This window comes from Abramis brama, assembly GCF_963993115.1.
Source record: "Abramis brama genome assembly, chromosome: 3".
In the NCBI taxonomy this organism is placed as follows: Eukaryota; Metazoa; Chordata; class Actinopteri; order Cypriniformes; family Leuciscidae; genus Abramis; species Abramis brama.
Genome location: NC_139965.1, coordinates 17,520,971 through 17,546,475, shown reverse-complemented (window position 1 = coordinate 17,546,475; position 25,505 = coordinate 17,520,971). Strand labels below are relative to the sequence as shown.

Here is a 25,505-nt window from a genome sequence, read left to right as displayed (position 1 = left end):
GGCTCGTGTAATGTATCATGTTATGTGGTGACCGGTGTGTGTGTGTGTGTGTGTGTGTGTGTGAGGTGGAGTGGAAGGTCTCTGAAGGACACACTGATGTAGAGGGAGGAGCAGCGAGCAGCGCGTGCACGAGTCCAACAATGACTCGGGATTATACCGTGTACATGATTCCTGCTGTTTCAATCCATCCGCTCGGTTTGCGCTCCTTTTGTCTTTCTGCAACTCGACTGAAGGTGAGAACTCTGCTCTCTGATGTAGCGATGTGGATTTAAACGCTTGTTGGTGAATTAATAAGTCGCATTAAGTAACGCAATTACACACTGATTTAATTCGCTAACTAATTTCGTTGATAACCGTTGCCTACTTCAGTTACGACCAACTGTGTGACGTCAGCATTCGTCGCTTTTACGTGTTTTTGTTGTTGAACGTGTGTGTCAGTGATGTTGGGCTTGATGGAAGATAGAAAGTAGTTGCTGCCACTTTGGTTTATTAAAAAGGGTTAATTAACTGCACTGTAGTCGTATGCTATTTGTGGTAAATTCTTGAAAATTCTTTTCTTTTTTTCTTTTTTTACATTTACTTTTGTTTATTAAGAGTTTTTTGGTTCTTTGATATGGGCCTATGTATCGCCATGTGATGGTTTACATAAATAATCCAAATTCAGTTTGGATTAAAAATAATTAGACACTTAAAGCCACCCTTAATAATATCAATCCATTATAAGAAAATATCAAGTGGCATTTATTCATTAGGCTACTGTTCAAAATGATGGCAAAAATGTAGTGTGATGCTTTCTGAATATTAAATGTTATTAGAGCATGTCCATTGTTCATTTCATTGCCTACTGTGTGAACACTAAAAATCAAATTGACATCAGTTGATGCAATTAATGCTAAATTAATAGCAAAATGGTTCAGAAGAAAAGCTCTAAACTTAACGAGTTTAACTGTTTATTGACATTGATGTAGCCACAGAAAAACTGACTTCAAATATTCTGACTACAGTGCTGTGTTACGATGTTAAAAGTCAATGCATCAAGTTGATTGTTGTAAGAGGCGAGTACCAATGTCACGGCATTGATTCTCTTTCTACTGTAGCTCATCTGCATTTGACCACTTCAGATTGTCAGAATTTAATGCACCCTAAGCCAACACTTTAGTTAGATATTTACCTACTTATATTGGCTCTTTCAAACTAATGCTTGTTGTTTTTCTACATGTAATTTTATATTTAATCCATTACATTTGATTAACAGCATATCTAACCTATCATATGCATGTTTTTTTAAATATATCATACCATTTCACATCTTTATGTGTTTTTGAGCTGTCTGTACTTCAGAAGAATTGACTTCATTCTCATGTGGGTCTGTTCCAACAACAGAGCCATAGACCTCTGGCTGCCTTCTGCCTGACCGCCGCTCCACATGTTTGAAACTAAACAGAGTTACCATCCTTTAGAAATTATACTCGATAAATACAGAAATCAAATATAATTGTCTCTAAATATTAGCTCCCCAGTCTGGCTTCCTGCAGACCCAAGAAGCTTTCTTTTGTGAAGTGGAAATAGAAACGTCTGCGCCTAGCCAAATCAAACTGTACATTAGATTTGAGGAAGGAGCATGAGTGCGCTTTATTAGACAGACTGTTAAGATTTAGTGATCGCAGCCAAACCTGAGGGCTTGAGGGGGGGTTGGCGCTGTGCCTCTGGGACTGGACTGCCAACTACTCCAGGCTTTATTAAACTGTCTGGCAATGCGTAAAATACAGTATAATACAGAATACAATTCTGTTGTGAACATGGCATATTGTTTCATTGTGCTAAACTACATCTGTAGCAAAGGTTTAGAAGTATAAGTAATAAGTTGCACATTGTTGTATCTTCTCATAAAATGGTGCAAGAAACAATTATCCAAGGTTAGTTTGTGAGAATTGGGATGACAATTTTTTAGGGGGATTTTTGAAGAATTTTTTCTCGAGAATTTTTTCTATTATCACATGGCTCTCTCGTGGCATTCTGCAGTTTAATCATTTTCACATAAAGCCGCTGTTAATAATTTAGTTTTTGAAGGGAAAAGTTTGGTTTTTTTGATGATGATGATGATGATGATGATGACTTTTACACAGGTTAAGGAAAGAAAGAAAGAAAGAAAGAAAGAAAGAAAGAAAGAAAGAAAATGAAATAAATGCAAAATTCTTATCCAACTGACTTGAGAAGGATGAAAAAAAAAATTTCTTAAAAGATGTGCCTGAAAATAAGTGGAAGGACAGAGGATATTTTATATGTAATGCAAGTATAATCTCATCAATTAAAAAAAGTTGTGTGCATATGGTTGGAAGACAAGGGATCTTAAAGTCCCCCTGTGATGAAAATGTTGTTTATATGTCTATGTGGTGTTTTTAATATGCTTTAAGACAAACCATGTGTAAATTAGTATTTCATTTTAAAACTGCAGTGAACCAAAGACAGTCTCAAAAACGCGGTTTGAAATCGCTGGTGTTTCTGACGTCACAAACTACCTTGTAACCATAACCAATCACGTCAACATGTGATCATCAACAAGTGGATCTCTGAGCTGGTGTGAACCGCATATACTAAATGAGTCAGGAGTGTTATATTCAAGCTATTTTAAAAGCATGAAGATTTTTTTTCAAGGAAAAAACACTTAAATATGTCATTTTGGTAATCAAAGATGAGTTTTAATTCAATTATTGACTACAGGGGACTTTAAGACAGAGAGAGAGAAAAAAAAATATTTTCTCGCATCACTCTTTCTTCTAATGTTATAAAACAATTTACATTCAAAAGAGTATTTAGCAAATAACCATCTAATAAGCATACAAGTACAGTCACTGAATAAGTGATAATGACCAACTGACTGACATTTACAATCAGATCAGAATCAATCAGAATCAATTAAAATCTGGTTCACTTAAGTGCAGTTCCATTCATACTTTCACCTGCCTTAAGGCCTTTCATTTCCGATCACTCTTTTGACCTATAGTCAATGGAGGGTGAGGTTTCCTGATCTAATTGGAGTTGGCTAAGTCTTCTTTTAATCTGATTCCTCAAAGCAATCCTCTCTAGATCTGTTAAGGATCTTTGGTGTCACCTTTGACCCTGTAATGGTAGAATTGCATAGCGGTTCACATATATGGGCCTGACAAGTAGATTTCTGCAGGTACAGGGAGATTAGATTGTCTCTGTAAAATAAACTGGATTGTGTGCCAGGATATTTATATTTTATAGAATGAATTGTTCTCGTGATAGTTGCTTCTTCAGAGGGTTGAGGGTTTGTTGTAATATGTAATTTGTTAGCAATTATTTCCATCCAGGATGTATTTTGCACAATCCGGGCTTTGTTCACGCAGCTAGTACTTCAGATTTGGTTTCAAGTCTTATTTTTAGGACTGAATATCCGCACTGTATAACTAAGACGAGTCACGCAATTGACACTGTTCTCATGCTCTCACGCCACACGTCCATATTCTCACGCAGTGAGAGCAAAGAGGACACGGACAATGTGCTTTTGATATGAAACAAAGTCTCAGCTTTTAAATTTTGTACGTTTTATTACGGAATTCAAACAATAAATACTGTTTTGTCGCTCTTAATGTGGCGTGACAGATCGCTGTATCCTCAGTTCAAGCAAAGCTGCAGCGTTGGGCGTACGTCAACTGATCATCTCTTCCGCTTACTGCTAGTTATAGCACGAAATAAACATGTAGGAGCCTCAGATGGTGTGCCGAAAGAACGTCTCAGTTACGTAACCCTCGTTCCCTGAAGGAGAGAACGGAGACGTTACGTCAATTCCTCAGTCAGTTCCGACGTAGCATCGAATGTGACCGACTGAAAGGGAACCAGTATGACTTACTGAAATTGATCATGTCTCATGTAATCGCTCAAAAAGTGTTTCAACTGCGGATAAAATAGTTTGTAAAAAATGTCATGTAACGTTACATTAACTTCAGAAAAAACATTCAATGTCCATAAACTTAAAAATGCACTATATTACAGTCATTATATTTGGACTCTAATACCATTAAAAAGTTAGCATTCTAAAAACGGCCTTAAATGCAATTGTATACAAATCAGTTGTTAATTAAAAATTTTAAAAGTCCCCCTGTGGTGAAAATCAAGTTTTAAATGTTGTTTATATGCCTATGGTGTTTTTAATATGCTTTAAGACAAACCATGTGCAAATTCATAAGTCAACACCATTGCTGAGTATTTTCTCCTTAAAACTGCAGTGAACCAAAGACAGTCTCTAAAACACGATTTGAAATCGCTGGTGTTTCTGACGTCACAAACTACCTTGTACGAATCACGTCAACGAGTGGATCTCTGAGCTGGTGTGAGTGAGTGGAGGCGGGGCTAATTTGCATATTCATAGAATAGCGTATACTAAATAAGGCAAGGGTGTAGAGTTACATTCAAGCTATTTTAAGGCATTAAGATTTTTTTCAAGGACAAAATGCTTAAATATGTCATTTTGGTGATCAAAGGTGAGTTTTAAGGGATAAAATTATTGACTACAGGGAGACTTTAATAATAATGTACCAGCAGAGTTTTTTTTCCTTCAGAGTACCACTATATATCCATGTATCCAAATTAATTGATACTGAATCAAGATCAAGATCAAATCTAGGCTCATGAATTCTCACTCCAAGCTGAACTCAAAAGTTGGCAGCCCTGTTGTTCAAACGATGTAGTCAATATTTGGTATGTATACATCAGTTGTTATTGTGATGGCTAAGACTTGACTTTCTTCTGTAACAACTCAGGACAGAAAACACACATTGCATGCATTCATTCATATTTTTTTTTTGACCAGATAAACCAAATAAAGAAATGGTTTCAGGTCGAGACATTCCTGGTTCGAACTAATTCAGAGGCAGCATGAGATTAACGTACATTAGTTCTCAGTGTGAGCTTTATGATATCATGAACAAGCACAGCAGGATGGAGTCTGTCGGTAGGTCTTACGTCTGGGACTCAGCAGGGATTCTTTGGTTGTGTGTGCTTAAGTCGTACCATAAATAGGAAATATTCTATTTGCTGAAAGGGCCGAATATTAACGAAAGAGTAAAAACAAATCTGAGGAGTTGATATTCTTGCAAAAACACTTTGAGAAGCCTGGAAGGAAAAGGAGTCTGGGGATATCTGGCAGATCTTATTAAATGTGTTTTGGACGGACCAATCAATGTACAGCGATTGAGCTCTTTCTTCTAGATGCAAGATGAGGTTGATTGGCATTTATTTGATGACTGTTATAAATTAATTCATTTAATCAATTATTTGTGCCATGCTTTTCCTGCAGGATGATCTCTTTCATTTTATTTGGTACTGTGTACATATTTTTTTTTCGCATTGTGATTATATATCTCAAAATTGCAACTTCATATCTCTATGCTGTGACTTATTATTGCGACTTTTTATCTCACAATTGTTAGGTTATTTCTCACAGGAATATTATTTCTCTGCAACTAATTGTTCATAAAATTGTGACTTTAATCTCTCAAAGTTAATTATTTTTTTACAATTGCGACGTCTGAGTAAAAGGACACCTCCATAAACTTTTTTTTTCTCTCAAAAATATTAAAATAATACTTTATTCAGCAAGGGTGAACTATAAAAGTCAATTAAAGGTGATAGTAAAGACGTTACAAAATATTTCAAGTTCAAATAAATGCCTTTTTTGTAAACCTTCTATTCATCAAATTATCCTGAAAAAATGTGTCACGGTTTTCACAAAATACACTTTTTACTCTATTTTTGATCAAATAAATGCAGCCTTGCACTGTAAAAAAATTATACGATCAATAAGTTGACAATGTGTGTTTTTACATTGCTTTAACTCATCAAAATGAGTTAAGCAATTTTCTACTTTTTTTAAGTTATACAAGATTTAACTAATTTTTAAGTCAGTTTAATGTAATTTAAGTTGAAATTACTTAAACATCCAAGTTGATTGTACTCAAAATTAATTTATTTTTTTACAGTGTGGGGAGCATAAGAGACTTCTTTCAAAAACTGACCCCAAACATTTGAATGGTAGTGTATCTATGAATACTAATGGGATCATATTGAAATTTGCATCCATCAAATTTGCATCCATCAAATAAACGTCATTGTTTTTACACAGTTACAGAAGTTCTTCAGGCAGTTTTAAATAAACCCATCCAGAACTTGTACAATTAAACCCTGATTACATTTCCAAAAACTCAAGAAACTCAGTATATTGTTTTGTAAAGCCATCCGTCTGAATACTTCTACAAACATTCATGCAATAAAACAATCTAGTTAAATTACATCATAATAGAAATAATTACATATGCAGATCTCTTTGAATAGCAAAAACAAGGATATACAGAAATAAAATGTTCAACAACAAAAGAAATAAGACACGAGACCCCTGAAGCCAGATGTTTTGCAGAACGTATCTGTGTCATCCTGCATTTATTATGGAAATGGAAACAATCCCACAACTCTTAATTAACAGACGAGGCCCAGTAGGTTGGATGCAGTCGTCCTCATATAAGACCACAGGGTATAATGCTGTGTTCATGTTTTGTGTAATGCATTATTAAGAAGGATTTATGTAAGGAGGCCAGACATGTACTCAGCTCCAGAGCAAGGCTATAAGTAAGATTATGTCATGTCTGTGTGCTGTGTGACAGTGCCAGTGGTGTTTCTGACTGAATCGTATCGGTCTGCTGGAAACATTCATCCATCTGAGTCACTCATTGTAAATGATGTTTTTTTGTTGTTTTTTTTCTGAAAGTGGAGCATTGAATCTTTCAGGTTCTTTTATGAGAATGGGTTTCAAATTAGTGACGTCTGATTTGAGTCGGTTCTTTCTAGTGATTCAGTCAAACCAGTTCAATTGGCAACAACATTTAACATAATTTATGATAACATCTAACTTGATGAAAAACATGTGATACATATATATATGGATGGATGGATGGATGGATGGATGTATTGGAATGATGGATGGATGGATGGATGGATGGATAGATAGATAGATAGATAGATAGATAGATAGATAGATAGATAGATAGATAGGAATAAGGATGATGGATGTATTGGAATGATGGAACGGTGTAACGGTGGAGCTGAGCGGGAAGGTGTGAAAGTGCAGGAATACGGGTGTTGTTCCTTTGTCTTCCATCAGATCTCAAGATCCGCTCCTTCACTGGGAACATCAGGTGGGAATTCTCTACAAACAGGTTTCCGAAGGACTCGCTTTAAAAAAGTCCTTGTAGCCAGTTTTTAGATCTTATGAACTCCATAAACAGTTGGAGTGATCTTGTTTCTTGGGAAGCATTCTGAGTGAGGAATAAATACAAGCAAAAGTAAGACCTTCATATAATGTTTTATCTCTCTCTTGGGCTTGGATGTTTATTGTACAGTTCTGGAAAGGAAACGATAGATAGATAGATAGATAGATAGATAGATAGATAGATAGATAGATAGATAGATAGATAGATAGATAGATAGATAGATAGATAGATACAGTAGATAGATACAGTAGATAGATAGGAATAAGGATGGATGGATGTATTGGAATGATGGATGGATGGATGGATGGATGGATGGATGGATGGATAGATAGATAGATAGATAGATAGATAGATAGATAGATAGATAGATAGATAGATAGATAGATAGATAGATAGATAGGTAGGAATAAGGATGATGGATGTATTGGAATGATGGATGGATGGATGGATGGATGGATGGATGGATGGATGGATGGATGGATGGATGGATAGATAGATAGATAGATAGATAGATAGATAGATAGATAGATAGATAGATAGATAGATAGATAGATAGATAGATAGATAGATAGATAGATAGAAATAAGGATGGATGGATGGATTGGATGCACTTTTCCCTCATGAAAATTGGTGTTTTAACCACAGATGCAAACCCTCTTAAACAAGTGAAAGTACCACTATGCAAACTACATTAATGCAAAACCTTTGCGGCTCAAAGTTACAAAGTGTATCTCACCGTTGCTATGAAATTCACTTATATATTTGCATGATGAATCTCTTAGCATTTGAATAGCATATCATTCCCACATGCATTTCATCTGTTAGGTAAATAATTCACAATAAAAAAAGTTAAAACTTTTGTCTTGTGAAGTAAGATATGGCAATTTGTATAACACCATATTTTTATTTTTATTCACATGAAATCCAAACTTACACTCCTATTAAACATGGCTGAAATATACAGTGATATATATATCGCATTGGTTCCTTCTTTTAAACAGGCTTCTCTTTGCACTTAGAGTTGATGGATCATATGTAAGGCATCTCGTTGGTTGCCCTGGTAACGGTGGAGCTGAGCGGGAAGGTGTGAAAGTGCAGGAATACGGGTGTTGTTCCTTTGTCTTCCATCAGATCTCAAGATCCGCTCCTTCACTGGGAACATCAGGTGGGAATTCTCTACAAACAGGTTTCCGAAGGACTCGCTTTAAAAAAGTCCTTGTAGCCAGTTTTTAGATCTTATGAACTCCATAAACAGTTGGATGTTTCTTGGGAAGCATTCTGAGTGAGGAATAAATACAAGCAAAAGTAAGACCTTCATATAATGTTTTATCTCTCTCTTGGGCTTGGATGTTTATTGTACAGTTCTGGAAAGGAAACGACAACATGCGTTGTAAATTAAAGTAATGATGGATGGTTTTCTTTCAGGATTCCCCAGATTACATGTTGTAATTTTAGATGTATGAGGGATTGTGGTAGATTACGTGCACTAGTATCTGTATGATGTGATTTTAATGGGAAATAAAATGGCTTGAATTCAGGTTAATGATAAACAATGTTGACAGGGACTTTTCCTGCTCTTATAATCCAGTGTTTCGGATAATAATGCTGTTGTTTACACCAGCCAGCAAATCAGATTACAAGAGAGATCTCTAAAAATGGACACGTTCGAAAATGTGTTTGGTTATGCTACAGGTGTCATTGAAATGTTGCTTGCAAATTTTTACGTCATCAGTGACTCTTATTTGTTCATGTGAATTCTGTACAGTGCCTAACATCTCCTTGCATCTCTTGCAGGTTCTGTTGTGGTGAAGAATGCAGAGAGGAGGTGTTTTCATACGATGCAGTAAAACCTAAACATAAACTACCATAACCACGGGAGAGAAAAGAAGATTTCCATTAGCAAAAAGAAAGAAAAGGAAGTGACAATGGGCCGAAAGAAGATACAGATTACCCGCATAATGGATGAGAGAAACAGACAGGTAAGATGAGGACGTCTGCTTTACAAATCCTGTAGGAAAAAATGTGTCCGGTGTTTTCCAAGTCTGTATAGATCTGTAATAAGAAAGCTTTGAGTTGCTACTTCAACAGACTAATGTATTCGCCATACTTTGCCAAATATAAGTGAATCAGTTCTTAAATCTACAAAGAGCCTTGCACATCTTCTGTTATAGATAAATATTGTGTTGATAAATGTCCATTTCAGTCATTTGCAAAAATGATGTTGACTATATACACAACCGTTGAAAAGTTTGGGGTCAGTAGATTTTTTAAAGAAATGAATACTTCCTGTATATTCAGCAGAGATGTGTTAAATTAACCAAAAGTGACAGTTAAGACTTCTAGTTCTACAAAATATTTCTTTTTCATTCATTCAACTATCTATTCATTAAAGAATCATGAAGAAAATGTATCATGGTTTCCACAAAAATATTAAGCAGTACAACTGTTTTCAGATCATGTGACAGTGAAGACTGGAGTAATGATGCTAAAATGTCAGCTTTGTCTTCACATGAACAATATTACTGTTATGGTCTCTAGATATCAACCTTAAGATTTGGAATCAAGAACCAGTTCCATTTTTTTCATTTCCTTGCTGGTTGCACACAACAACAGAGACCAGTACAATCCGGTTCATGAGCAGATAACTATAGTATTATGAACTATTAAAAAAAAAAAAAATGGTCAAAAAGACTGACAAATCAGACACAAACTTATACGAGTTATTTGTTTGAAGCGACTCACTGACTCATTTACTAAATCATTCAGAACGTTTCTTCACTAAACCACAATTATTAAGAAATCTGACCATTAAAATCCTTACAATTCCCATTTATTCCCATTTTAATGAACAGCATCAGATGCAGCCAAATGTATCATCATAAGCTCAATTTGTTTAGATGGCTTTTTTTTTTTAGATTTCTTACAAACCCCTTCATCTTTGTAGACCATTGGAGCACCAGGAACGTCCCACACCTTCAATCCTAACATGCGTGATTTATTTCTGTTCAAATGACCGTTCAGGAGTGCCCCATGTCTCATAAGCGTGTTTAATGAATGCACAGGTCAGACTCCATGCGTCTGCACACAGGAGCTCTTGTGTGTGTTCCTCAGCGGACTGCAGTCCCCGTGGTGTGGTCGCAGTAATGAGAGCAGTTCAGGGCTCCACATCTCTCATTAGAAGACTAGTCAGTCTGAGGGCTTGTACAGTCTCTCTCTCTTTCTCTCTCTCTCTCTCTCTCTGCCCCTGATGGCCATCACTCACAGCAAAACCACAGAGACAAGCCTGAATTTACCTAGTCTGCACTGGGATCTACATTTATAATACTAACCAGCTCCACAGACCCTATCTTGTCTGGGCGCTCTTTTTCTGAAGATTATTTTTGGTACACACAGGTTTTTTTTAAAACATTTTTTTTTACATATACATATAAATATATTCCTGTGTAAATGAATAATTCCTCTGTACTGTATGAAGTGATGTTGGTGTTTGTTTTATGCGGCATTAGTAGAAATTCATTATCAGCAAGGTTATTTAAGGCTTCATTTATTTAAGTCTGATGTAAAAGGTATAATAGCTGTAACTGGGGTGGAACCCTTTCAAAAGGTACTAATATGTACACTTCAGGTAATAATATGTGCCTTTAAGGTACTAATGTGCACTCTAAATAAAGTACAATGGTGTACCTTTTGAAAAGGTACTGCCCCAGTGACAGTGTTTGTACTTTATTTTATATGAGAGTGATAGGAAAGTCTCTTATGCTCATCAAGACTGCATTTATTTGATCAAAATAATGTAAAAACAGTAATATTGTGAAATATTATTATAGTTTATATTATAATTTTCTATTTATTCCTGTGATGATAAAGCTGAATTTTCAGCATCATTTGTCCAGTTTTCAGTGTTTCATTTTGTTCCACGTTGTAAATAAATTTTTCTTTTATTATCCAAAAGAGCTAATCATTCCTCATTCATCTCTGGAACTATGTTAAAGCTTTTTCAAATGTGATTATACACTTTGACATTGACAGCAAACATTGAAGGAGTTTGTTCTCAGTGTTTCATGCACTGTTGTAAGAATGTGTCCCTCAGCTGTGAAGTGGTAGCGATGCTTGAGATTCCTCAGGGAGGGTGATAATTGGCAGGAAACATGAGAAGATCTGGCAACTCTGACAGCTGGGTCCCATCAGATGGCCGTGAAGAATGACTTCTTCTGATACTATTAATGAACACACTTAGAAAAGAAAAACAGCACAGAATCACAGTACTTGCTGTATGAGTATTAAAAGCTTGGAATTGTTATTTCATTTTATTTACACTACCGTTTAAAAGTTTGGTGTCGGTAAGTTTTTTAAAGAAGTGTCTTATGCTCACCAACACTGCATTTATTTAAAATAAAATTTATTTATTAAAATATACAGTAAAACAGAAATATTTTGAAATATTATTACAATTTAAAATAAGTGTTTTCTGTTTTTTTAATATTTAAAAAAATAAAATAATTATTCCTGTGATGTTGAAGCTGAATTTTCATCCAGTCTTCAGTGTCACATGATCCTTCAGAAATCATTCTAATATGCTGATTTGCTGCTCAAGAAACATTTCTTATAATTATCAATGTTAAAACAGTTGAATAGAAAGTTCAAAAGGACAGCATTTGTTTTTATTTTATTGTTAATTTGATTTTATTATTTTTATCATATATGTTGTTACTCTCACTTTAAACCAATTTAATACATCCTTGCTGAATAAAAGTATTAATTTCTTAATAAATAGTGTCGTGTAGAGGTAGACATTTAGAGTTCAATATTTGTTTCTACATCCATAATTTACAGATTTCTCTGTTTTTAGATATAGCTTTTTTCAGATGTATCTTTTGGTTTGTGCAAAAACCACATCAGTCAACAGTGAACAGATCTCTTCAAGTTACTTGAACTCTTTATTTGATATCTATGACATCGATGATAATATATACACCTTTAAGGAGGTTGCTCTGATTTCCGCTGTTTCTCCTATAATTTTCATAGGTGACGTTCACGAAGAGGAAGTTTGGTCTGATGAAGAAGGCGTATGAGCTCAGTGTTCTCTGCGACTGTGAAATAGCCCTGATTATCTTCAACAGCTCCAACAAGCTCTTCCAGTACGCCAGCACGGATATGGACAAAGTCTTGCTGAAATACACGGAATACAATGAACCACACGAGAGCAGAACCAACTCTGACATTGTGGAAGTGAGTGGCTACACAGTTCAAAAGCAAAATTAAATCTCAGTTATGATTTGTTCTGATTTAATTACCAGTTTGAAATTGATTAAAAAAGATTAAAGATTTTAAAGTCGGCATGAAATGGAATTTGCGGTAGTCTTTTCTTCCCTATTGTGAAGTATATCCGAATGAATCAGCTTCTCAAACAAGAAATAATTTAGGGCGGGACTTGATTTTGTCCATTGAGAATTGATTGGCTGGTTTACTATTGGTGGTTCGCATGTGAGTGACAGGTTGTACCGCCCTCACGCCAGTAAACACGTTATCAGAGAAGAGAAGAGATGACGCTGCAAGAGGAAGAGAACGTTTTTTAAAATAAAGATTACGAGGGCACATGAATAATAATGTGCACGGATAAATCATTTACAATAAACTCTGCAATATTCCATAAAAAAAAAACAAGAATTAAGAATTAAGATATAAAGATTGCATACAACCCATTTAATGTGCTTCCCTACACAGATATCTCTTTTAGTAGTGGTTGATTTCTTCTGAATCTTATGACCAGTGGTTAAAGTGGGATTTGGCAGGTGGGGGAACCCTCAAATTTTGTGTAGGTCAGGGGTGTCAAACTCAGTTCCTGGAGGGCCACAGCCCTGCAGAGTTTAGCTTCAACCCTAATTAAACACACCTGATCAGCTTATCAAGGTCTTCAGGCTTATTTGAAAACTGCAGGTGTGTGTGTGTTGAAGCAGGGTTGGAACAAAACTCTGTAGGGCTGTGGCCCTCCAGGAACTGAGTTTGACACCTGTGGTGTAGGTGCAACAGGGAAAAATGACTCACCATGGGACAACATATTGAGTATTGTGGTATAGCAATACTTTTTGGGACAAGAGTGTCACTGTGGCACCAAGTATCGCAATACTTATTTACTTGATATTTTAATGTTTTTATTTTGGTCCATCTACATCTACACTGATATGATGACGATACTATGTTAAAATTGCTGAACACCACAATATGGAACACAACCTTGTTTTTCACAGTGTAAATTCAAACATAATAATGGCTGAAGACAACTATAACAGAAATAAATCACAACCACAATTATGTAAATTTGACATTAGCCTACTTCACCTTTGACATTTAACTCCACTTCAACATCCACTTGCTCTGGCTAGAACAGCAACTGTCAGGGGCGGACTGGGACTAAAATTCAGCCCTGGCACTGTAGCCACACCAGCCCACATTAAGCACATTAAACTTTGGTGTCCGTTCCGGAGACGGTGGTGTCCGTGCCGGAGTCGTTGGTGTCAGTTCTGGAGACATCGGTGTCCGTGCCAGAGACATTGGTGTCTGTGTCAGAGATGGTGGTGTCCGTGCCAGTGTCCGTGCCAGAGACGTTGGTGTCCGTTCCGGAGACGTTGGTGTCCGTGCCGGTGTCCGTGCCAGAGACGTTGGTGTCCGTGCCGGAGACGGTGGTGTCCGTACCGGAGACGCTGGTTTCCGTGCCGGAGACATTGGTGTCTGTGTCGGAGACTTTGGTGTCCGTTCTGGAGATGGTGGTGTCCGTGCCAGTGTCCGTGCCGGAGACGTTGGTGTCCATGCCTGAGACGGTGGTGTCCGTACCAGAGATGCTGGTGTCCGTGCCGGAGACATTGGTGTCTGTGTCGGAGACTTTGGTGTCCGTTCTGGAGATGGTGGTGTCCGTGCCGGAGACGATGGTGTCCGTGCCTGAGACGGTGGTGTCCGTACCAGAGATGCTGGTGTCCGTGCCAGAGACGCTGGTGTCCGTGCCAGAGACGCTGGTGTCCGTGCCAAAGACGTTGGTGTCCGTGCCGGAGATGATGGTGTCCATTCCGGAAACGATGGTGTCCGTTCCGGAGACGTTGGTGTCCGTACCGGAGACGCTGGTGTCCACGCCGGTGTCTGTGCCGGTGTCCGTGCCAGAGACGATGTTGGTGTCCATTCCGGAGACGGTGGTGTCTGTACCGGAGACGCTGGTGTCCATGCCGGTGTCTGTGCCGGTGTCCGTGCCAGAGACGATGGTGTCCGTGCCGGAGATGTTGGTGTCCATTCCGGAGACGTTGGTGTCCGTTCCGGAGACGGTGGTGTCCGTGCTGGAGACGGTGGTGTCCGTACCGGAGACGTTGAAGATGATGCCGGAGATGATGGTGTCCGTGCCGGAGACGATGGTGTCCATTCCGGAGACGTTGGTGTCCGTGCCGGAGACGATGGTGTCCATACCGGAGACGTTGGTGTCCTTACCGGTTGTGCCGGAGACGGTGGTGTCCATGCCGGAGACGATGGTGTCCGTGCCGGAGACGCCGGTGTCCGTGCCGGAGACGTTGGTGTCCATGCCGGAGATGTTGGTGTCCTTACCGGTGGTGCCGGAGATGGTGGTGTCCTTGCCGGAGACGGTGGTGTCCGTGCTGAAGATGTTGGTGTCTGTGTCGGAGACGGTGGTGTCCATGCCGTAGATGGCGGTGTCCTTTCTGGAGAAGGCAGTGTCCGTGCCGGAGACGGTGGTGTCCGTGGCGGAGACGATGGTGTCCGTTCCAGAGAAGGTGGTGTCCGTGCCGGAGATTTTGGTGTCCGTGCCGGAGACGGTGATGTCTGTTCCGGAGACTTTGGTGTCCCTTCCGGAGACTTTGGTTTCCGTGCCGGAGACGGTGGTGTCCGTGCCCGTGTGCCGGAGACTTTGGTATCTTCCAAAGATTTTAATTTTGCCGCATTTTTTTCTCTATAGAGTGTTGATATGGCATCTAGTAAATACACTAAGTTTCGTCATGCTAGCATGTGTGGAAGTATTGAAAACAAGGGTGTTACAACCCGCGTTAGGTTGTGCCCCGCTCTCCCCTATCCCTGGGGGTACGAGAGGTGACAGAAGGGGGTACGCAAACAAAATGCTGAGTTTTGCATTTATTTAATTCTACCCCACCTTAAAATAACATTAAAACTGAGCATGTATTTCTAGCTGGTAAAATGCTGTAAATACATGACATCTGATCAAATTACCTCATCTTTTGCAGTCAAAACTGACTGCATTCACTCAACAATGCTGCCTTGGCTAATCGCGCTATAGCCAAGGCAGCATTGTTGCCTTGTGTGCCTTGTTGCCAACATACCCTGTGTGAGTTCCTGTGTTTAATGTTGATCACATTAATCGTTTAGTGTTTAATGTTGATCACATTAATCGAATATCCACACGATTGCAAATGTGACATTGATTTTATACAACAGTTCAACAAACGGAAGGTATTAATATTAAGTGATGTTAATTTTAAACACAGTATTGTCAGTATTTTTTTCAACACAATAATAGCTCCCCGAAAGCCACAGCAGAACAGCAGCACACAGCAGTGTTTGTGAATGAATCTGCGGCTTTGAATAAATCGTGAGAGTCAATGCTTCAATGATTCATTCATAATTACAGCCACTTGCTTCATTACTGAATAAATGAATGACTTTATGACTCACTCATAAAGACAGTGACTTGTCGCTACCGCTTTGTTTTTTACCATCATTGCATATTTCTCAATTGAACATTTTTTTATTTAAAGCATTATTTATATTATAAAGTAATTTGTAAAGGTAAAAAATGCACTGGAAAAAATCGATTTAAGGGGGCAAATATTGCCCCTTACTGAAAAAGGTGTTACTATTGTGTTTTCATTTGATGCATTAAAAAAATTCGTTTTGAAGACAAAAACGAGAACACAAACGATCTGACCTGGGCTCAGCCCCGACAAAAAGCTTCAAAGCGTTTTTTAAACGGAAACGGTGGTGCGTTGAGCACCCTGTTCTGATGACGCAAGAGTTGCAACTATGGCAGCTGAGAAGGCCATTCTTTGTGTTCATTTTGAAGAATTTTCAGAGCCTGATGAAATCGGTATAAATACGTGTTTAATACTGCAAAATACGCTCGATGTTACAGTCACTGCCCTTGCCGTCCAGAATAAAAGAGAACATCCCAATCGAGTGAAGGGATTTGTGGAAACTGACAAAACAAAAACAAACAAACTAATAAATAAATAAACAAGGAGGTGTTTCTCTGACTGGATGTTTTTTCACCATTTTTGACCTATACTGGCGCTAAAAGAGGAGTATGGGAAATCCCGTTCTCATTAATATTCATAAACTCATTACCATAGCTATTCTTACCTGTAAAAATTACATTTCTAGATATCTGTAATACTATTTTCACTAGTTAAAATGCTAATTCTTGATATCAACAATTGAATTTCAACTAGTAAAAACTATAATTCTTGATATCTGTAATTGTATTTTCACTGTTATGACCCATATCGGATCTCACAGAAGGGCCTTTAACAGATTACGCAAATGCACCTTGTAGCAGTAGCATCTGGAGATGAGGGCTGCGTTTACCGTTGTTGTAATGCAGTTAACAAACAGTTGTGTCTGCATCTCGAGCACGCAGGCTGGAGTAATTTTAGATCTCGGTCTTCTGTGAGGCATGTGCTTAAATTACATCTTCATTGTCACATGCATTTGCTCCATTTACAATTAACATGTGAAGCTAGCCAAGGCTGTTCTGTGCTTGTCCTTTTGCCAAGGTATATAAGCAATTATGAATCTGTGTTAAGATTTATTCATAGAAGCTTTCATCCAAAGCGACTCGTACACTACCAGTAAAAAAGTTTGGAATAATTAATATTTTTTTAATATTTTTGAGAGTCTCTTATGCTCACCAAGGCTGCATTTATTTGAACCAAAATACAGTAAAAACAGTATATTGTGAAATATTATTACAATTTTAAAGAATTGTTTTCTATTTGAATATATTTTAACATGAATTTTCATATCATTACTCCAGTCTTCAGTGTCTTTTTTTATTTTTTAAGTAGACACCATAAGTTTTTTTTTACATTATACATGTATTTACTGTCACTTTTGTCTTTTGATAGGAGACTTCTTTAAAAAAAAAAAAAAAAAAATCTTAATTATTAATTCATTGTAACCACATTTTTTCTACATGCAATATTTGTTGTGATTGTGAGACTGTTTTCTGTTGAGATGCCAGATTTAAAGTAAATGGTGAATGTTCAGCGTCTAGCTATCTGTAGCTAAATGCTGGTGCTGAAGTCATGTGAACAGATTTTCTGCGAGTGGTGCTAATTGGTTGTAGCTAAAAATAAAGATCCAGTCTTATCCAACATTCATACAGAGGAAACCTGAGATACTATCAGTCAAGGACGTGGCACTTTTGGCAAGCGCTGCACTCGTTAGCGTCTATTAATCACAAATCGCTGGCGTGTACCGGGAATGCATTTCTGAATCAAAGTTATGTGTGCTGGTCTCACATTAGCATACCCTACCATGTTTTAAATGTAAGAATTTTGCTTTTGCCTCCTGCTTTTCATGTGTCTCCGCTATAGTATTCAAAAAAGAAATTGTGCGCACATCCAAAAGACTTGGCAGGTGCTCGATCAAATGAAGCATCAAACTCAAAATAAACAAGAATCTCCTCTATAGTATACCAGAAGATTTAATTCCAATTTCTCAGTGATTATTGTGTAATTTTTGTATTTATTAACTTTTATTGGAGGTCTACCATTGGAGGAGCCTTTCACATTGATTACTCAATGACTAGACCGAAAGTGGTCATGAAATGCATTAGTAAGTAGTAAAGTAGTACAAAAATTAAACCTAGACGGCCTGGAGTCGGTGATGATGATGATTTGTTCGAGGCAGATCCTGTCAAATCAGTCATTGCATATCTTTTTGGTTTTGGTTTATTTACAGTCATTGGTGTAAAATAAGCCCAGTTATAACATTAAAGCACAGAGTTACAGCATTACAGACACCTGAGGATGAGATAAGCTTAATGAGATGAGATAATAACTGTCCTGCACTTACACTTTTGCTTTAGCACTCTAATGTTCTGTAACAGGTCTGAAAATATTCTGCATCGACTGAATACCTGCACACCTGCACTCAGTTTGACCTTTCATTTCCAATGTGATGTAGATTTTTAATCCCATCATACATCATTCTTTGCTGCTCCCTACAGGTGCTGAGCAAGAAGGAACACAGAGGTTGTGACAGCCCAGATCCAGAGTCTTCATATGTCCTCACGCCTCACTCGGAGGAGAAATATCAGAAGATTAATGAAGAGTTTGACAATATGATGAGAAATCATAAAATTGTAAGCAAAGTGTGATACGTGGTTTGTTTTTGTTTTTCGTGGCATCTCTGTTATATGTACACTACCTTTCAAAAGTTTGGGGTAGCAAAATTTTGTTTATTTCAATGTTTTTGAAAGTCTTATTGAAGTCTTATGAAGCCTGTCCTAGTTCCAACCATCAAGAACATCCTAGAAACCACATACGGTATGTAGCGACCCACTAAAAAGCAGCCCCCCTTCATAGGAATCACGGCCCCTTTAGTGCCGGTCCTGCATCCAGAAAGTCATAGCAACTAAAATTTTATTATTATTATCGTGATTCTAATTTGGGAAACATTTGAAATGTTGCGGCCGACTGCAGCATAAGCATAATAAAGACAGCAACGTAAAATGTCCCAGACTCTTGGCTCCGCCCTGCTTCACACCACAGTAACGTTAATAAAACTTTAATACATTAAATCACCCATGAACATCATTTCTGCCTGAGTCCTGTCGGATGTTTCCATCGGTTGTGGAGAAGAAGACAACAACTCATGATTGCACGCTCATTCAAGGTGTCGTCAAGCCACGCCTTTGTTATTGTTTTGAATAAGCGACCTCTAGTGGTGAAACTTACAAACTGTGCCTTTAATCGAACTTCATCACTGGACGTCTCTCTCAATATTGGCTCTTCTCTGTCTCCATCAGCCGGCTGCTTTGGGTCACCAGAGTTACTCCATGCCTTTGACTTTGCCCGTCACCAACCCTGCCACCCTTCCCTACAGTACAGACAGCTCACTGGACACCCCAGTGTCCCTCAGCGGGGCGAACATACTGTCTCTGTCCTCCAACGGCTTCCAGAGCACCAACAGCACTGCTGTCATGGGTCAGGATCTACATCATTACCATACATTTTTCAATGCAATACCATCATAATGCTGTGGTGTTCAATGCTAATTCCAGTGAGGTTTTGAGGTAGTCTTAAATGCCAATGGTTGATGAATATGATAATCATTCATTTCCATGGTAAATATCAAAATTGCTTTGGTTCATAGCGTGTATGTCTTGTCAAACTATGCTTTAAGGAATCGGTCTCATACATTTTGAAATGAAATATTAATTTATATCTCTTAGGCTTAAGTGTCCTTAACAGAAGGTTTTGTTTCTTTGATTCATTTATGTCCAGATGGTATACCAGGTTCCTCAGACGTCCCACTTCCAAATGGTGTGCACTCCAGTCATGTGGGTAGGTGCTTTTTTGGTTAACTTATACAATGTGTCTGACCGTGATGATAAAGTTCCACTAAGTAACAGTTTGTTTAAAGAACACTTCATTTATTTCTAAGCTTGCTCTGTAATTCTATTTACATTCAAACCATCTACAAATCAGATACATGTTTCTTAAAGAGCAGGATTTGTATTTTGTAGACAGATTTACTGTATTATCAGCATGAAGCCATCAGATTTGCACTATACTGTACTGCACATACTGTACTTGTTGTTCTTAACCCTCTATGAAAGTATCTGATTGTCAGAGATACCGTATGTGTTTCTGTGTGTTAATACCTGGTGTGGGCAGGATGTGAGGTCACGACCTCAGGGAAGTTGATTTCTTTATCCACTAGTTCTTCCTGTGTTCCTGAGGCCCTTTTTCTGTGTTAATGAAATACTCCAGTTTAAAGACAAGTGAACCTCTATATGCTGTCAATTACCATAGAAAACAAATCAGATTTTTTTTTTTTTTCTTTTATTCAGCAATGATGCATCAAAGTAAAGACATTTATAATGTTACGAAAGAATTGTATTTCAAATAAATGCTGATCTTTTGAAATTTCTTTTAATCAAAGGATGCAGCAAGTCAGGATATTACAACGATCTCTGAAGGATCATGTAACACTGAAGACTGGAGTAATGATGCTGAAAATTCAGCTTTGCATCACAGGAATAAATAACATTTTAAAATATTTAAATATAAAACACTTATTTTATATTGTAATAATATTTCACATCAATTTAGCTGTTAGCAATTTTACTGTATTTTTGCTCAAGTAAATGCAGCCTTGGTAAACATAACAGACTTTTTTCAAAAATAATAAAACATCATCTGACTACGTTACTACATTAACTATGCTAACCTATGACTATGTTAACCTACACCTCAACCAAACTTGTAATAATCTCTCTTTTTATTGTGCCTTATTCAGCCAATGGCTTCGTCAGTGGCTCGGAAGGAAGTAGAATGGGAAAAGTCGTTTCTGCAAAACCTCAAGCCTCGTCCACAGTGGGACGCAAACCTGATCTGAGAGTGCTCATTCCTCCTGCGTGCAAGAGCAGCGCTTCTTCACTGGTGAGAGCAGCTTTATCTGCCATGTGTCAGAGAAACATCCTGAAATCATTAGACAATGAGAGAGTATTGACCTGCCTGAAACGCCCCTTAAATCTTTTTCTTGCAAGCTGCCAGAAGGAGAGGAGCATTTGGTAAGGGGTATTTGATCATGTTTTATTCAGAAAAGCTTTTCAACAACGACTCATTATCTAGGTCACAGGTGTCAAACTCAGTTCCTGGAGGGCCACAGCCCTACACAGTTTTGTTCCAACCCTGCTTCAACACATACACACCTGCAGTTTTCAAATAAGCCTGAAGGACTTGATTAGCTGATCAGGTGTGTTTAATTAGGGTTGAAGCTAAACTCTGCAGGACTGTTTGGAGTTTGACACCCCTGATCTAGGTCATGAAAATTTTAAGAAAATCACTTTTATTACAGCTGCCTAGTGTTCAACATTTACATGCTTTGAGGCCATCTAGTGGTTCTTTGACACATTACAGTCAAAGCTTTAATATAATACAAGTTTAACTGAAAACCACAGATTATTTGGACTCTTAAGACACACCCATCCATATTTCTTTCCATCCATCTGTCTGTCTATCCATCCATCCATCCATCCATTTGTCTATCTACTCCATCCACCCATCTGTCTGTCCATCCATCTATTTGTATGTCTATTCATCTATCTATCTATCTATCTATCTATCTATCTATCTATCTATCTATCTATCTATCTATCTATCTGCCTATCTGTCTATCTGTCCGTCCGTCCGTCCGTCTACTCCATCCACCCATCCATCCATCATCCACCTGTCCGCCCGTCCGTCTACTCCATCCATCCATCTGATAATGTTTTATTCAGAAAAACTTCAGCTCTCTGCATTGTTTTGCAAAACAGTGATGTGTGATGAATAGTGATGTATGATAAACAATGAATAGTGTGTATAGATTGAATATAATTTTGTTGTTGTCTGTAAATACCTTTTTTTTTTGCCCATTTATCTCCACACAAATCAACCCCTGTTGTTTCCACCATTTCTATTTAAACCTCAGAGAATAGACAATTCTCAGTCCAGCCAATCACTGACTACTCCTGTGGTATCCATGGCAACCCCCAGTCTGCATCCCCAGGGCTTTGCGTACTCAGCCATGACCTCATCATTCAGTACAGGTATATCATTGACCTAAACATAATAAATCATCTAATAACACCAGGTTCTGTTCTCCTGGACCTCATGTCATTACGAAAGACTATTTTACTATTTAACTCTTTCATTCCTTACAGATTTTGCCTTGAGCAGTGCAGAGGCCAGTTCTTTACATGGCTTCAGTTCATCAGACGATGTCACGTCCGGCCCAGGGTCTTCATGGAAACACAGCCAACATAGTCAGCCAGGGTTCAGTGCTCAGAGGTGAGAACATGACATAGAGGTGTGTTTCCTTCATTCACCCAAAGTGTTAAAGGGCACCTATTATGCTACTTTTTACAAGATGTAAAATAAGTCTCTGGTGTCCCTAGGCCTAGAGTGTGAATGTGAAGTTTTAGCCCAAAATACTCCACAGATAACTTTTTATAGCATGTTAAAATTACCATTTTTGGTGGGTGAGCAAAAAAGCGCCTTTGTGTGTGTACCTTTAAATGCAAATGAGCTGCTGCTCCCGGCCCCCTTTCAAGAAGAAGGCGGAGCTTCAAGAGCTCATGCTCCGGTGGCAATAAATCAGGACAATCTCACACAACTGTACTAGCGGTGTTCAGTTCGAACCGGAGTCGGACAACAATGCCTACAGAGCCAGAGAATATGTGCTGCATGGAGATAGAACAGGTTTAAGTTTAGTTTGATTACGGTTATAACTTATGTTGTCACCTTGCTTTTATCCACTACAAGCCTGTTGTAGCGAACCCCGTCCGAATGATGGCCAAAACTGTAAAGTTTATTGTACATCACACAAAAGACGAAGCGTCCAATTTTACTGTTAGAGATGAATAAATCACAACACAAGAAGTGTGCATTAAAGTCTTAACCATAAATTCTCTCTCTCTCCCTTGCATTATCATCAACATACACAGTGAATTACACAAAACACTCGTTACAACTAACAGTAAACAAATATATACAGACTTATGACTTTTCGGGGGGTGCTTAATTAACTGGTCAACTTTATATCCGTAAAACAACTCCTATGAACTGTAATAAAGTGCGCGCTCTCCCTTTCATTATTGCCGTGACCAGTATCGCTCCGGAGACTGGAAGCTGGATCACGAACAGTTGGTACTGATCCATCCTCGAGTAACAACTTTTTAGCAAAGCCTGTGTTTTGTATTTTCCCTTTGTATTGACCCTCGTTCACAAAGCAGTCTGGAGTGAAATGATTTGCGCAAGCAAACAAGTTTATGGTAATAAACTATGGTAATGCAGGACTGTCAGTCAGCGACCGTGGGCGGGGCCTGAGCACTGTGATGTCACACCGAACGTCACACTGTTTAATGAGACTGCTTTGGTTGAATGGGGATTTAAAAAAAAGGAGTGGGTGGATTTTTATCATTGTAGGGTGATTGTGTTCACACACTGCCAACTGACATTTGTGTCCAAACACCATGTAAAAGTGGATTTGCATAATAGGTGCCCTTTAAAGCACATTGGCAAATACTTTCAGTCCTTTGTCATTCAAGAGAAGAGTTGAAAAAAAATCTAAAAGTTGTTTGAAAAGTGAAAGTGGAGTTATTTCATCTGTTCCGACCTGTAAAACCAGTTTAAGAAGTTTTAGCATTCTTTCAGAAGCAACTTTCTTTTTCTCTTTTATTCAAAAGTGAAAGAAAGCCTGACCATCTTAAACTGACATTTCAAACTGACGTACAACATTTCTTCAGGATTCTTTGATGAATAGAAAGAAAATTTGAAATCGAAATCTTTTGTAACATTACAAATGTCTTTACTGTCACTTTCTATCAATTTAATACATTCTTGCTGAATAAAAGTTTTAATTTCTTTCAAACCACATTTCTTTCTTTCTTTCGGACGAAACTTTTTGAATGGTAGTGTAAATACTGATAACCGTCCTTGTTATCTCTAGAACCACACAACCTCAAGTTCAGGCCTCTGACTCTTCCACCGTCTCCATCAGCATCAAATCAGAGCCCGTCTCCCCACCCAGACACGCGGTGTACCCCACCATCCACACCAGGCCGCGGCCCAACTCCACACAGGACCGTTCTCCTGCCGACAGCTTCAGCTCTTCTGGGAGCTCGTATGAGGGCAGCGACCGTGAGGACCAGCGGCTGGACTCTCACACGGCCGCCGCTATATCAGCACAGGGCACTAGATCATCGCCCGAGATGGAGAACTCAGTCAAACGCATGCGCACCGACAGCTGGGACACTTGACAGTGAATGGCTCTTTAAACAAGTCAAATTTCTGTCGACAGATATGCAGACTGCTGCTCTATCACGTTTTGTGCAACAAACAATGTGAAGACGCCTTTAAAGCAGCCGTGAAAGTTCTTGTAAAGGTGTGCAGGTGTTTGTATTGTTTTAAAATGTACATTTTCATATTGTTAAAGATCTAAGTTATGAAGTGTCTTACACTTATTATTTTTTTGTCAATTGAGGATTAGCCTTGCTGCATTATTTGTAGTATATTATCTTTACAAGTGTGTTTTTTTTAATCTTTTGTGTTTTTATCTGAATCCTCAATCAAAAGCGTATAAATATTGATTGGGAGTTGCTTAAACTTAAAACTTAAAAAACCTCTGTGGAGTGTGTGTGTCAAGTTTTAGATGAATCTCAGGTATCTGCATTTCAATCATCAACAGTCAGTCAAATGACACATTCAGATATCTCAAGATTTGTGGAGAAAAGATGATAAAATGTCCCACCAAGGCCTATTAACACCCCTAGAGGATGATAAAATGAGCTAAAAAAAAAATAATGAAATTGCCTTTCTTAAACCTACAATCCCTCTGTAAGAGAACGCGGTTTAAAAATGTCAATTTTGCAGATAATTCGAAAACTAATTTGTGAATTAGATGTTTAATATAATTTATATGATGTAAATACTGTTACTTTAAAAACCCTGTATTTAACAAGCATTTAAAAATATATACATTATATTTAAATATGTTTTTATCCTTTATTCAGACTCTGCTGAATGTAAAGGAACAGTTGAGCTTTAAGTCCTTTTACTAGTTGTTATGTGAAAATTGAGCCCACCGTCTCCCAGGAGATGATGTTTAGATTTTTGCGGCTAGATTTTTTCCTCTTTACTGATTTAGTAAATATTCTTACATGCCATACAAAATCATTTCACACTTGATGTCAATGCAATCTATGGACTGGTTGTCTTAATTTTGTTCACAAATCAAGATGCTGACCCCTTTATAGTTTGTACACCATGATAAATGGCAATAAACATCATGTTAATCAGCTCTGTCGCTTTTATACTTTTCATGTATATAATGATTAACTAGGATGTTTACTTCTGTAGAAGGTTGTTTAACAGGATGTGGATTCTTTGATGATGTTTGAGGTTTTTCCCTCATCACCACAGAAGCATGCAGGGCTCAAAT

General features: G+C 38.0%; 1 protein-coding gene across 2 annotated transcripts; it reads left to right on the top strand.

Moving 5' to 3' along the window:
• The first annotated feature begins 90 nt into the window (after positions 1-90).
• Positions 91-25,364, top strand: mef2ab (myocyte enhancer factor 2ab). Of its 2 annotated transcripts, XM_084109004.1 has the most exons (12): positions 91-233; positions 8,306-8,451; positions 9,081-9,265; positions 12,312-12,515; positions 18,523-18,657; positions 19,324-19,501; positions 19,802-19,861; positions 20,820-20,962; positions 21,070-21,093; positions 21,996-22,113; positions 22,228-22,354; positions 24,015-25,364. In XM_084109004.1, exons 3-12 carry the CDS (start codon positions 9,212-9,214, stop codon positions 24,322-24,324), a joined length of 1,353 nt encoding a protein of 450 aa, XP_083965130.1. In that variant the 5' UTR covers positions 91-233; positions 8,306-8,451; positions 9,081-9,211; the 3' UTR covers positions 24,325-25,364. The 2 variants fall into 2 exon arrangements, with proteins under 2 accessions (XP_083965130.1, XP_083965131.1); XM_084109005.1 differs by lacking the exon at positions 21,070-21,093 and having other exon boundaries at positions 131-233.
• The last annotated feature ends 141 nt before the right edge of the window (positions 25,365-25,505 follow it).

Bases quoted from the DNA above. Each gene is read 5' to 3' on its own strand.
- mef2ab (XM_084109004.1), top strand. From the start codon at position 9,212: ATGGGCCGAAAGAAGATACAGATTACCCGCATAATGGATGAGAGAAAC. The intron at 20,963-21,069 runs GTGAGAGCAGCT...TTTTCTTGCAAG, and splicing joins AGAGCAGCGCTTCTTCACTG to CTGCCAGAAGGAGAGGAGCA. The intron at 21,094-21,995 runs GTAAGGGGTATT...TTTAAACCTCAG, and splicing joins CAGAAGGAGAGGAGCATTTG to AGAATAGACAATTCTCAGTC.